The sequence below is a fragment of the Pongo pygmaeus genome, chromosome 2, assembly GCF_028885625.2.
Source record: "Pongo pygmaeus isolate AG05252 chromosome 2, NHGRI_mPonPyg2-v2.0_pri, whole genome shotgun sequence".
In the NCBI taxonomy this organism is placed as follows: domain Eukaryota; kingdom Metazoa; phylum Chordata; class Mammalia; order Primates; family Hominidae; genus Pongo; species Pongo pygmaeus.
In genome coordinates this window covers 1,739,450-1,752,861 of record NC_085930.1, presented here as the reverse complement: position 1 = coordinate 1,752,861, position 13,412 = coordinate 1,739,450, and the positions used below count along the sequence as shown (strand labels likewise).

The window sequence follows — 13,412 nt, the reverse complement described above, 5'->3', positions numbered from 1 at the left end:
TGCTGCACCCATTAACTCGTCATTTAGCATTAGGTATATCTCCTAATGCTATCCCTCCCCCCTCCCCCCACCCCACAACACAGGAAGAGAATTTTCTTCTTGACTACTCAGAAGAACTGAAGGGAAAATAGAATGTAAATACATTTTGAACAGTGTGATTTAATGTTATTTAATGCCATCTCTGAGAACGACACAAAATCATTTTCCTTACTGCTAGTTGTGGGCATCCCCATTCTTAGGTAAGCACTGATATTTTGTGTGCATGTGTGCATGTGCCCGTGTGGGTGTGTGTGTGTGTATGTGTGTATGCTTGAGGTATGATTTTAAAAATTAGCAGCCTCAGCTAAAATATGATTGCATTGTGGTTTTATTAACTCTCAATAACTAATTTCATTTGTTAATCTTAATATATATGTCTTCTCTATGTATGTGTAACACTGCACTCTGAGATCCAATGTGTGTATAAATTAAAGTATGTTGTACATGTACAAATAAAATAATCCTAGCAATAATAACTAAAAAAATGTTTTTTTCTCTTTTTACAGCTTGCAGACCAGGATTCTATAAAGCTTTTGCTGGGAACACAAAATGTTCTAAATGCCCTCCACACAGTTTAACATACATGGAAGCAACTTCTGTCTGTCAGTGTGAAAAGGGTTATTTCCGAGCTGCAAAAGACCCACCTTCTATGGCATGTACCAGTAAGTCTATACATTTTGGATTTGGAAATTCTGTTTCCAACCCTTTTGGTCTTTTCATTCTAAATTTAAAAAATAAGTAAATGTACAAAATCTTGCATTATCAATGCTATTTGTCTGTGATAACAGTCAAGGAAAAAGCTTCTCTCTCTTCTCAGCATAGTTGCTTTTCAACTCTTTGTAAAGAATGTGTTTACTCCTCAAAATTTGTTTTGATTCATGATGTACAAATGCCAGCACTGGTTTGAGGCCCTACAAGTTTTCCTTATCCATAATTTGTCCTTAGGAAATTATAGCAGTTGAAGGCTGCATGAGAAGTTATGAACAAAACTTCCGTTCTTTGCTTCAACCCTTGACCATTTTTAAAGCACATCAATTTAGGACCATATAGTTAACGTGTGAGGGAGATTCCAGAGGAAACTTTAAAAGTCATTGTGTTATTGTTATGTAGAAAAGTTCAAGTTTCCTTGACATTTATCTTTAAAGGCAGATATTTTTGAGTTTTTCCACATTTCACCTCTTACTTTCTCTCCAATATTTTTGGTTAGAAGCAATGGAATGTTAAATCTAAATGTGAGGGTCATTTTAATGCATACACCAAGAATTTTAAATGAGTTGTATTCTTCCATTATTAAAATATTGTAAAATATCAGTACATTTAAAAAATAAAAGTGAATATATTAATACATTGCTAAGTTATGCAAAAGTAAAATATCACCCCTTAGATTTTTTTTAAAGTCTTGTTTAATATGTTAACATAAAAACAAAAGCATAATATATAAATTTAGAAAAAGGTAGAGGAGACTTTTTTTTTTTTCGAGACAGAGTTTTGCTCTTGTAGTCCAGGCTGGAGTGCAGTGGCATGATCCCGGCTCACTGCAGCCTCCACCTCCTGGGTTCAAGTGATTCTCCTGCCTCAGCCTCCTGAGTAGCTGGGACTACAGGCATACACCCCCACGCCTGGCTAATTTTCATATTTTTAGTAGAGATGGGGTTTCACCATGTTGGCCAGCCTGGTCTCAAACTCCTGACCTCAGGTGATCCACCTGCCTTGGCCTCCCAAAGTGCTGGGATTACAGGCATGAGCCACTGCCCCTGGCCGAAACTATTTTTTATGAAGAGTTACAGCTTGCAAGGTGACCATCCTGCAGGCTGGGAAATATAGTCTCTGACCAAGACATGCACTTTGAGGGTGGTAAGAATGACAGGGATTTATGCTGAATGAGGTGGTCAAAGACACATATGAAATACGCTATAGGACTCATGAAATTTATGAAAGCAGAAACGTGCACATGCGCAATTGAGCTTCATGCCTCAGCATGGGACCCATGTACAAAAAATGGCCATGTTAGCACAACCCAAGGGTGGAGTTTTCAGCCCTCTGATGTCAAAAGGTGAAGCAGAGGACATAGAAACCCTCACTGAGCATGCTCTGGACTGGCCAGAACTACTCCGTGGTTGGTGGTCTCTTATCAGGAAGGAATGCTGGTTAGTTGTTATGTCTAAACCACAAAAAGGGAGGGGCAGCATCAGATAGTTGATATCAGCGGTGCAGTGGGTCCTTAAAAAGGGCTGGCTTCTGTTTAACCCTTAAGGAAGAAAGCTTAATGGTAGTGAAGGAGGGAGGTGTGTCCAGCCTCTCATCTCATCATCATAGTCTCAGTTTTAAGGTTTCTCTGGGGTAAGCTTGGCCATGAGGGGGTCTGTTCAGTCGGTTGTGGAACTCTGATTTTATTTAATTTTTATTTTTATAACAATTGTTTTTGGGGAACGGGTGGTGTTTGGTTGCATGGGGGAAGTTCTTTAGTGGTGATTTCTGAGATTTTGGTGCATCCATCACTTGAGCAGTGTACACTGTACTCAATGTGTAGTCTTTTATCACTCACTACCCTCCCATCCTTCCCCACTGAGTTCCCAAATTCCAGTATATCATTCTTATGTTGTTCCTCCTCATACCTTAGCCACCAGTTATGTGAGAACATATGATGTTTGGTTTTCCATTCCTGAATTACTTCACTTAGAATAATGGTCTCCAACTCCAGGTTGCTGCAAATACCATTATTTTGTTCCTTTTTATTGCTGAGTAGCATTCTATGGTGTGTGTGTGGGTGTGTGTATATGTATATATATATAATGTAAATGTGATATAAATGTTACATATATATATACATATGTCACATTTTCTTTATCCACTTATTAGCTGATGGGCATTTGGACTGGTTCCATATTTTTTTGCAATTGCAAATTGTGCTCCTATAAACATGCATGTGCAAGTGTCAAATAATGACATATTTTCCTCTGGGTAGATAGATACCTAATAGGGGGGATTGCTGGATGAAATGATAGTTCTCCTTTTAGTTCTTTAAAGAATCTCCATACTGTTATCCATGGTAGTTGTACTAGTTTACATTCCCACCAGCAGTGTAAGTGTTTGCTTTTCACCATATCCACATCAACATTTATGATTGTTTGATTTCTTAATTATGGCCATTCTTGCAGGAGTAAGGTGGTATTGCATTGTGGTTTTGATTTGCATTTTCTTGATAATTAGTGATGTTGAGCATTTTTTCATGTCTGTTGGCAGTTTGTATATCTTCTTTTGAGAATTGTCTATCCATGTCCTTTGCCAACTTTTTGATGGGATTATTTGGTTTTTTTCTTGCTGATTTGTTTGAGTTCCTTGCAGATTGAATTCCTTTGTTGGATGCATAGTTTGCAAATATTTCCTCCCGCTCTGTGGGTTGTCCATTAACTCTGCTGATTATTTCTTTTGCTGTGTGAAAGCTTTTTAGTTTAATTAGGTCCTATCTATTTGTCTTTGGTTTTCGTTGCATTTGCTTTGGGTTCTTGGTCTTGAACTCTTTGCATAGGCCAATGTCGAGAAGAGTTTTTCTAATGTTATCTTCTAGAATTTTTATGGTTTCAGAACTTAGATTTAAGTCTTTGATCTATATTGATTTGATTTTTGTATAAGGTGAGAGATGAGGATCCAGTCTCATTCTTCTCCATGTGGCTTGCCAATTGTCCCAGCACCATTTGTTGAATAGGGTGTCCTTTCTCCACTTTATGTTTTTGTTTGCTTTTATTTTTATTTATCAGTTACATAAGTCAGATATTAAGGTGAACATTTGCCCTTCCTGGTGATGAATTGGTACCAAAATTTTGCTTATTTTATTTACTTCCATAGAAGCAAAACTAGACTTACATAATGTCACATATTTCTTAGAGGCATTTCTTAGAGATGTCCCAATTTTTTAAACTTAACTAATGCAGCTCATAGATTTGTCTGTATTACTATAGACTTCCTTATAAAATATTTTTATGGAACACATTTAATAAAAATGTAATACATTCATTGTTGCTATTCATTAGTAGATGTAATTTTGGCTTTCTGATTGTACATGCTAAGTGACTGCTTTCTTCAGAAAATTACAGCCTAGAAAATTACTACTTGGGTATTTTTTTTTCCTGTGAACATATTTTAAATTTATAAATAGCAAAATAAAACTTCTGAATATAATTTCTCACTTATGGAAAAGAGTTTTTAGCAGACAAATCTTCCTATTACTATACATGCAATATTTCTTGCATGGTTACTGAATAGTATTATATATATTATGGACAACATACTACAGCTTAGGTAGTTTGTGATATTTCAAATAGTTACGGTCCTGTCAGGCATGTATCCCTCAAAACCTATGTAGGAAACTGAATGGAGCTTTCTAAGTGTTAGAGGAAAATATCTTTTTATTTTCTTAGGAGGCTATAAATAGAAAATTGGTAAATTGAGGAAATAAGTTCCCATTGACTATACCCTTTAGTAAAGTAGTATAGTCAATAATTGAGAAGGCTTAGTTAGAGTTATTCAGCATGACAAACTAGTCAAAGAAAAATAAATATGGGCTACAACAAGGTCTATGAATGTGATAAGCTTGTCAGTCATTTTTGAATCAGATATGTGTATTTTTCCACTTATTTTATGTCACTTGAATTTGCTATCATTTCTAATTTCCTTTTTTAATGCTTAATATTATAAATTATATTTCAGAAATGCTAGCCTACCTAGTTTATACAAAGTAGAAGCAAAGAAAGGTTTAATTCTGTCATGGCTGGGCAGAATTTTAGACAGGGAACAGCATGCCATTGTTGCTATAGGACAGGAAAAATAATTTTCCTTCTATGCTTCGTTGTTCTTAGTTGAAACAGACTCCAGTAACAAAAGAGATTAGCAAGAGAAAAGCAAACAGTAATTTACTAACATGTACCTCGTGTATACATTGGACATACCTAGGGAATGAGTAAATCTCAATGAGGTAGCTTTGAGTTTAGGTTTAAATACCATCTTCAGCTGCAGCAAAGAAAGAAGAGTTTTGGGTAGCGGAGCACTAATGGGGAGGTGAAATCACAGTAAACCAGGATAGGATTTGTTATGTTGATTTAAGTCAGTGCCTTCTTCATGGATAAGTGTTTCTAGTGACTTAGTGATCCTTCTCTTCCTGAGAAGACAGAGAGATACACTTACAAATGGAGATTTCCTTTGTAGATATAAATTTTCCATAGAAAAGGGTGATTTCTACTTTGTTTTCAGAGCTGCTACTGTGTCTGCAGTTTCTCAAATAAAATGACTCAAACTAATCCTTACGCCAAAGGTGCATATTTTTGAGTGACGTATTCCGGTCTCCTGTAGCCATATTTTAGGGTGACATATTCTGGTCTCCTCCAGTCATATTTTGGAGGGCATAATTTGATCTCCTACATTGTTATCAGTGATCCAAAGAGAGAACCCCCAAAGAAAAGTGAAATATAGAGCTTTAGTCAAGTTTTCCTAGTCCAGACCCAGGAAGCTTTCTTCTCAAGGCTTCTCTCTGCTACTTCTTTAAGAGCTTACTTACTTTGTTTGGCAAAGACTCAGCTTAGTGCTGAGTTCACTGTCTTTTAAAGCCAGATTTTCTCAGAGCGAATCTTGGTGATGTAGGGGCAAAGGGAAAGCTACTCTTTCACCCTCTCCGAATGTTTACTGATATGAACTGACAATAGCCAGATTAATAGGAGAAAAATGTGTAGAAATTAATGTGCATAAGCATGGTGGGGGGGCATATAAAACATGAGACTTGTAGAAGGTCCAGATGGTGAGGTTTATATACCCTCTTTGTAGGGGAAAGAAAATGGGGCATGTAGACAATTGGAGGGATAGTAAGTGATTTTTAGGAGAAATGATTGCACCCAAGGAACAATGGCCTGGGAGAAAATTCCTCTGAGGTCTGAGGGAGGTGGTGAAGAAGATGAAGGGTGGAAATTTAGTATGAAGAAAAATAGTGTTATTATGCAGATAAAGTATCTCAGGTAATCCCTAGGAGCTGCCCTCAGAAGAATAGATGAAATGTCTTTCTGGGCTTGGGGGTGACTTATAGTCGTTTCTTTTTTCCAGTGGTTAATTTTTGCTGGTTGTTTGACAAGATTCCTAGGGAAGGGCTTTTAAGACAATGCATTCCTTCTGGATGAAGTTCCCTTAAACGAATAAAGAAGCTTCAGAGAAATCCCCCATTTGTGCCATGGGAATGAAAGATCAGAGAGGTTGACGGGAAAGGTCAGAGAGAGATTTTGGTTTTGAGGTTTATTTCTGAGGCCTTGCAGTTTCCTCTAATTCAAAGAACTCCATATGCCAAAGGACCATATTTTAGGGTGTGATTTTCTGAACCCCAAAAGCATTTATTAGATATGTAAGGTTGGGCAAATTATTTAACTTCTCTTAACTCCAGTGGTACCATCTGTATTGATAACAATACATACCTCATACTGTTGTCACAATGATTTAAATGAGTTAATATTTGAAAAGTGCTAAAAACAGTACCTTGCACATAATGGGTGCTACATAAATGCTTGTTAAATTAAAAAGAAAGCTGTTCTCTTACAATTCATTTTGAAAGAGTGTCTGGTAAGTTAAAATTCAAACTATTAGAAATTTTATGTTGATGCTATTTTGTCAGGTTCACAGCTTCCATCATTTGTATTCCTGCAAACTAAAAACAATAATAATAATATACTGAATGCCTAAGACCTTTTCACAAAATATATTAAGTCCTGCACCTCTAAGCCTATCATCAGATATTGTTAGCAGTGGCAAATCTAACAGGCCTGCAGCGACTTGATTCCCGCCTCCTCATAGGAAAGAATTTGGCCGAGGGGCATAAGTCAGTATGAGACCAAGGCAAGTTTTAGAACAGGAGTGAAAGTTTATTAAAATGTTTTAAAACAGGAACAAAAGAAAGTACACTTGGAAGAGGGCTAAGCAGGCACCTTGACAGATCCAGCTGCCTCATTTGGCCCTTTACTTGAGGTTATATACATTGGCATGGTTCCGGGGTTTCTGTTTCCTGTCTCCTGATTCTTCCTTTGGGGCCGGCTGTCTTCACGCACAGTGACCTGCCGGCACTCGGGAGGGGCCGTGTGCACAGTGTGTTTACTGAAGTTGTGCACATGTTCACTGGAGTCATTTTTTCTGAGTGTTCCTAGGGGAAGGTCATATACCGGTCAAACTCTGCAATTTTACCTCTTAGGCACCTGCTTGAGCCCACGCGTCCAGTTCCTGAGATCTTATTGGTAAGCGGCTGATCACCAGCTTCAGGTGTTTTCTATCTGTTGGGAGCCTGCTGTTCCCTGGCACCAGCTGCCACCAATTATTATTTTAGAGAGATAGTTTAACAGCCACCTGACCATCACCTGGTCATTGCCTGACATTCCTGGGGTGGAGGGCCCTCTCCTACCCTGTTCATGTCTGCCTAGCTGCCTACTCCAGCAATATCAGTGAAGTAGTCTGAATCATACTTTGATTAGTATGGAGTGACCCTAGCAGTTATTACAATATATGCAAAAAAAAAAGCAAGTACCATAAACTTCAAAATATTATGTCTTCTAAAACTTAAAAGATGAGATTGTTGGGGAAGAAGATCAGAAAAATGACAAGTTAAGAGGTTGTTGAACAATTACACTTAAGAGGTTCATGGTAAGTCCAGCAAGATATAGAACTTTTGGGGCCAGGAATCAAACAAGCAGTCACTCTTTCCTGTTTTTCATTAACCACAAAGAGTAGCAATATTTTAATAGATATACATTCTCTCCCTGCTAGATATTGTATTTCTATGAATTTGCCATTATTTATTTCCTTTATTCTTATGGTGTATTTAGATAGGGTTGGAATTTAGATCATCAGTCATTCCCATCACTATCTGGTGTCTTGGTCAATCTTAGCATTTAAAACGGTGCTTTCAGAGAACCTTCCAGGGATTTAAAAGGAAGCATTTTTTGGTTTCAGGAGTAGAGAGAAAAGTAACTAAAAATTTCAAGTGTGTGATGAAACCATTTTGAATGTATGATTAATAAAATGAAGAACTAAAATTGTGGAAATGAGTAAACAAAATATTTGGCCAGTAAATGGCCTAGTAGGTGAAAATTTCATAGATAGGTATAGGAGGTAATCATATAAATGATAAGATTTTAAGGATGCTAAGAAGCCCGGTTCCTTAGTGATTTTCTCAAAACAACAGCAACAAACCTAAAATTTTTCTAGTACAACCCAGCATGAGATTTTACCATTAAGAGTTTTACATATTTCTTTGGGTTTGTAGAGATGGTGTCTTTTTATTTTATAATCCCAATTTATTCACATAAAGATTATTGGGTGTCTCAAATGGCTACAGTCTAAAGAAAATTATGTCTCACATTCAAAGCTAATCCTTCCAATTGTTGGGGGATGATCTGATCTTTCAATTTTCTGTTGGGCCTGGCTGTTTTTGTTTATCTCCTCTACTGAATTTTTGTTTCTGCTAACTCCTTCCTTAGAACTTATAGTATATATTCAAATTTATATTATCAAAAAAACTGTGCCCAGTCCAATTTTTCTCTTCACTAAAACAAATACCTTGGAAAAATCATCGTCATTGGCTATGTCTACTTTTCACTTTTAATTTGCTTTTTACTCTATTGCATTTAGATGTTCCCATTCACTCTACTGCAAGAAGATTTTGTTTCTACTACTTCTAGTAAACTACTACTTCTAGTAAATTCACCAATGATCTTCATTGACATTTTGTATTAGAAACATTTTTTGTCCTGTTATTCATGACACTTACCCTGTTGATCATTCTGTTTTTCTTGCAGTTTCCTGTTCCCTTTTAATCTAAGACATTGCAATCTCCGTTTCACCCTCCTAATTTTCTGATCATTTTGTTTATCACCATTGATGATTCTTCTTCTTTTGCTCACCTGTTAAATATTAAATTTTCCCATGTTCTTTTTATTGCCCTTTTATCTTTTCATATGTTCTCCTTATCTCCCATAATTTCAAATGTCACCTGTAGATAGATGATGCCCATATTTTTATCCATATCTCAGTCTTCTCTCCTGAGGTGCAAAGTCTTCTAGACAACTGATTGTGGGATCTGACAACCTGTATGTCCTATGGAAACCTGCCCGCATCTCTGACCTTATATTATAGCATACTCCCCTTGATTACCAAACTCCTGGACTTCAAAGATGCTGAACTTGTTTTCATTCTCAGTGCCAGCAGTTTCCTCCACTTGAAATGCTCCTTCCTTAGGTTTTATTTTTGCTATTCAGAATCAAATATCAGCTTTTAGGGCAGGCATTTCCTGACTGCCCCCTCAAAATAAAATTATTCGCAGTTACTCCTTTTTATGTCATTGTGCTTTCTTTTTTATAGATTATATCATCTTTGAAAATACTTGGTTTATTTATATACTTGCTTCCTCATTTATTGTCATTCTGTCCACAAGAGACTACAAGGTACCTGGCATATAGTAGACACTAAGAACCTGATGAATGAATAACTAATAATTTCAAGCTCAACCTGAGGTAGCCAGTATTATTGCTTTCTCTCTCAGACTGCTTATCAAGCCTAGCTTTTGTGTCTGTGTCCTGATGAATCATCATCAATCCACCCATCTAAGCCATGAAGCTGAAGTCATAACCCCTACCCCTGACCTCGAAATAGCCTTTCGGTTCTACTTTTTAGCATTTCTTCTATCCATTCCTTCTTGTAAATTCCTGGCCTTATTCTTTTAGTTAAGACTCTCAACTTTCCTTTGGGCTAATTTAACAATCTCCTAGCAACTCTCCTTCCTTTAGTCTTCCATCCTTCCTAAATATCTTCCAAATTATTAGAAAGTATTATTTCTAAAAGAACAACAATAACAATGAAAAACTTTGATCATATCCCCACTGCTGCTTATAGCCTTTCACATCTACAACCCTTCTTTGCCAAAATTATAAGTCAATCTAAGGACATCCAAGGCCCAGGCTTGGTCTGTCTCTCCCTAACCAACTTTAACTTTACCAGGATTTCTCAAACAGTCTGGATCTTAATCCAGTTATTCCAGTTACACAAGTTACATACCTGCAGGTTTGGGTTTCCTTGTTTTTCTTTTTATTGTTGTCGTTGTTGTTTTCTTTATAAAAATTCATTTTGTTTCTTTTGCATTAACTGAAAAATATGTTTTAAAAATTAGGAATAAGAAATTTAAAAAGAAAGCTGAATGTTTTATCTAATATTTTAATCTATTTCGTATCCTCTTAACTTTCTTTCTCAGGTGACTCATTAAATGTATGCTCTGTACTTTAAAGAATGAGCTGTGGAGGACACTCCACACTATTAGGTCTTGGTCAATTAGGGCTGCCTCTGGGAGCAGTTTGGAGTACAGGAGATCCTGCTATCTGCCAAGAAGTCTGTTATCAAAATAACTGTCCAAGGCTTTTCCAGGCCAAAAGGGAAAAATAGTCACTGAGGTTGGAGAAACAAAGTAGGCAAATGAGAGTTATTTTAAAAGTACTTGTCAAGCAGAAAACACAAAGTAGAAGATGGAGAGGAATGAAGTAAGAGTCTAATAGGTGGGTGAGTGAGATGTTAGAAAAAACAAAATCCCATGGTCTTAGCACTTTTACTTTGATGTTTTTCATGTATTTAAATCAATAGAGAAATTGTCTTTTAAAACTATTAAACAGGTGCTGGAAGATTAACGCATTTAACAAACATTTATGTTACCTACTTAGAAAAGTTCAAACATAAAATGTAAGTCATACACATGGGTAATTCTAATGCATACCCTTAGGATTTTGTTTTGTATTGTTTTATCTAAATATGCAATCAAACAAATACCTATGAGTGAAAACATTTTGCTACAACTTCATTCTTAATACACAGGCAAATATCAAGTCTTTGTGTTTGATATACAGTGACAATGATTGGGAAGAAAGCATAAAACTTGAATTTACATTTGCTCTAAGGCTAACAGTGTAAAGCATGGTTTCTTTAGTGCTGGAATAATTGGCCACTTGAGAAAATTATTATTCTCTCACTCTTACTCTGCGTAGAGCAAATAGTGGTTGAGATGTAGATGGAAAAGTATTCTTTCCTCTTTTCAGCTGCTCTAGCCACATCGCCGCTCCTGGGTATGCTCAGGATGCTCACAATCCAAGTATCCCTGTTCTGCTTGTTATCTCTTCTTCCCCTGCCATCTCTTTACTTTTTTTCTCTTTTTCTTAAATGTAAGTTTTGCATGAAGAAAACCATTTTGGCCCACTTGCTTTTCCAACTCACAACTGAAATTCAAAAGTACAGCTGATTGTTTAGGTGACTCATTGTACAGACAATGCAGCATTCACAATTTTGCAGAGCCTAGAAAGGGAGAAATTGCAACGCTAATTGTTTTTTTGTTTTTTTTTTTTTTTACCTCAAGCATGCTGTTCTATTTTAGACTTGACTTATCATAAAAATAACTTAAATATTCACTTCGTATATTGCAATGCTGTATTTTTAAAATTAAAATGACCCTTACACTACTGAATAGACACTTATATGTAATGAATCCTCGTTTCCCCAATTATAGATTACTGATAGATATCACTTGAGTTTGATGGAGTTGCCTAAACACATATACTTTAATTTATATTTCAGCAGAGGTTCTTTTATCAAATAATCTGGGAGAGTTTCCTCTATAAGAGGAATTATTAAGTGGCCATTTTGCCGATGTTGGAGAATCGAGTTACCACTTGTTGCCAGTATGACTTTATTCCTGACCTCTGCAGTTGTATCTCAGAAAGAATTGTCCCACTCAATATCATCTGTTTGTACAAAACAGATCATTATCAAGAAATCATCCATAATTTGAAACAGAACATCCATAATTATTGCTACAATGTTATGCATTTTGAGGAAAGTTTATTAATTTGCTTGAATTTATTCATTCATTGTTTTGCTTTTCCCTCTGAAATTATGACAGTGCTCGGACTCTTCATATTTCTCTTTCCATTTCTAATGGATGCTTGTCTAAAAGTAATTTACTCAAACATGAAAAAGGCCATATGTCAGTGAGCATGATTTTTTCCATGGTATTAGGGAAACTGGATAATGTTTATCTCAAAAAATCTAAGGCCAGGTCCTCATTATTTTATTTATATTTAAGTGCTCTTTTTCTCATTCATATGATTATGTTTACTTTTACTATTGATCTGCATATCTATAATACATTTCTGTAATTATTACAATTAGTTATTCTATGGACTAATATTGAGGTTTTCTTCCTGCATTGATAAGGATAGTTGATAGCTACCATTTTGGAAATTTCTGAAGCTAAAATTATGTACATGCGCTATGGCATAGAAACTTGAAGATGCAAATGCTTACTTTTCAGGTTTTCAAGTGTCTGGAGAACTGTATTTTGAGAAATTTTTATTCTCTACTAATGGGTAAAGAGATAGTGGCACCTTATTCTCTTATGGGTCTTTATTAGTTAATCTCAGTGCTCATGATATAAACATTCCCTTCTACTTCAAATAATTTCCATGTAATATAGATCTGTTCTTAGTAGCACTGGGCTCTTATAAAAATTATAACCTTGAATTATCTGGTTTACAATACTTGTCAAAATTTGTACTATGTGAAATATAATTCTTAGAGAATTGCACAAAACCATGCATTGCATTCATTTCTTTAGTTAAAACACGTTACCTTTAGTTCAAGCTACATTAGCAGACTTGTGCCTAAGAAAAAAATTACTTCAGTGTAATATGTGCATTATTTGCTAAGTGTCAATCATCTCTTCTATAAAATGGGGATATTAATAACCATTTTACAGGGTTATTGTGATGATTGAGTGAAACAAATTATGTGAAATATTAAGTACACCCCTTACAGTTAGCTATATTTTTTTCAATACATGCTTGCCAGGTATAAAAGTGATCAGTTCTGACAGACGATAGCAAGGAGTTGTCACAAAGGAGATAAAAACTAAATCAGAATATGAAGGGTGAGTAGGAATTTTTCAGAGAGCAAAAGGCGGTAAAGGCAATTCAGGAACAGTATGTACAAAGGCAAAAGGGAGCAAGAGGCTAAAGAATGGATGGGGGCCTGGTATGAAGACACTTGTAGACAAAGCTGAGAAGTTTAGGTTTTATTCTGGAAATGAATGGTATTTGGTCTATGAGATTTTTTGTTTGCTTGTTTTCTTTAACTATTAATTTTAAAAATAAAATAACTTCTAAAAGTTATCTAAGTCCTGATTGATGGGACTATGAAAACATTAATGCATAACAAGTTTTGTTTTAGACATCAATTTAATTACTGAAAGTAAGTGCAAGCATATCAAAGATAATCAATCAGAAGCAATCCGTTTTGCTATATGGAATGCAAAAGATTTGAAG

At 35.8% G+C, this 13,412-nt stretch overlaps 1 protein-coding gene across 3 annotated transcripts in view; it reads left to right on the top strand.

Annotated features, from left to right (window-relative positions):
* Positions 1–13,412, top strand: part of EPHA6 (EPH receptor A6) — a 959,072-nt gene that overhangs the window by 433,091 nt on the left and 512,569 nt on the right. For all 3 annotated transcript variants that reach the window (XM_054481297.2, XM_063661446.1, XM_063661447.1), the window contains exon 4: positions 546–701. In XM_054481297.2, coding sequence (XP_054337272.1) covers positions 546–701 — 156 coding nt within the window. The remainder of the gene's footprint in view (positions 1–545; positions 702–13,412) is intronic.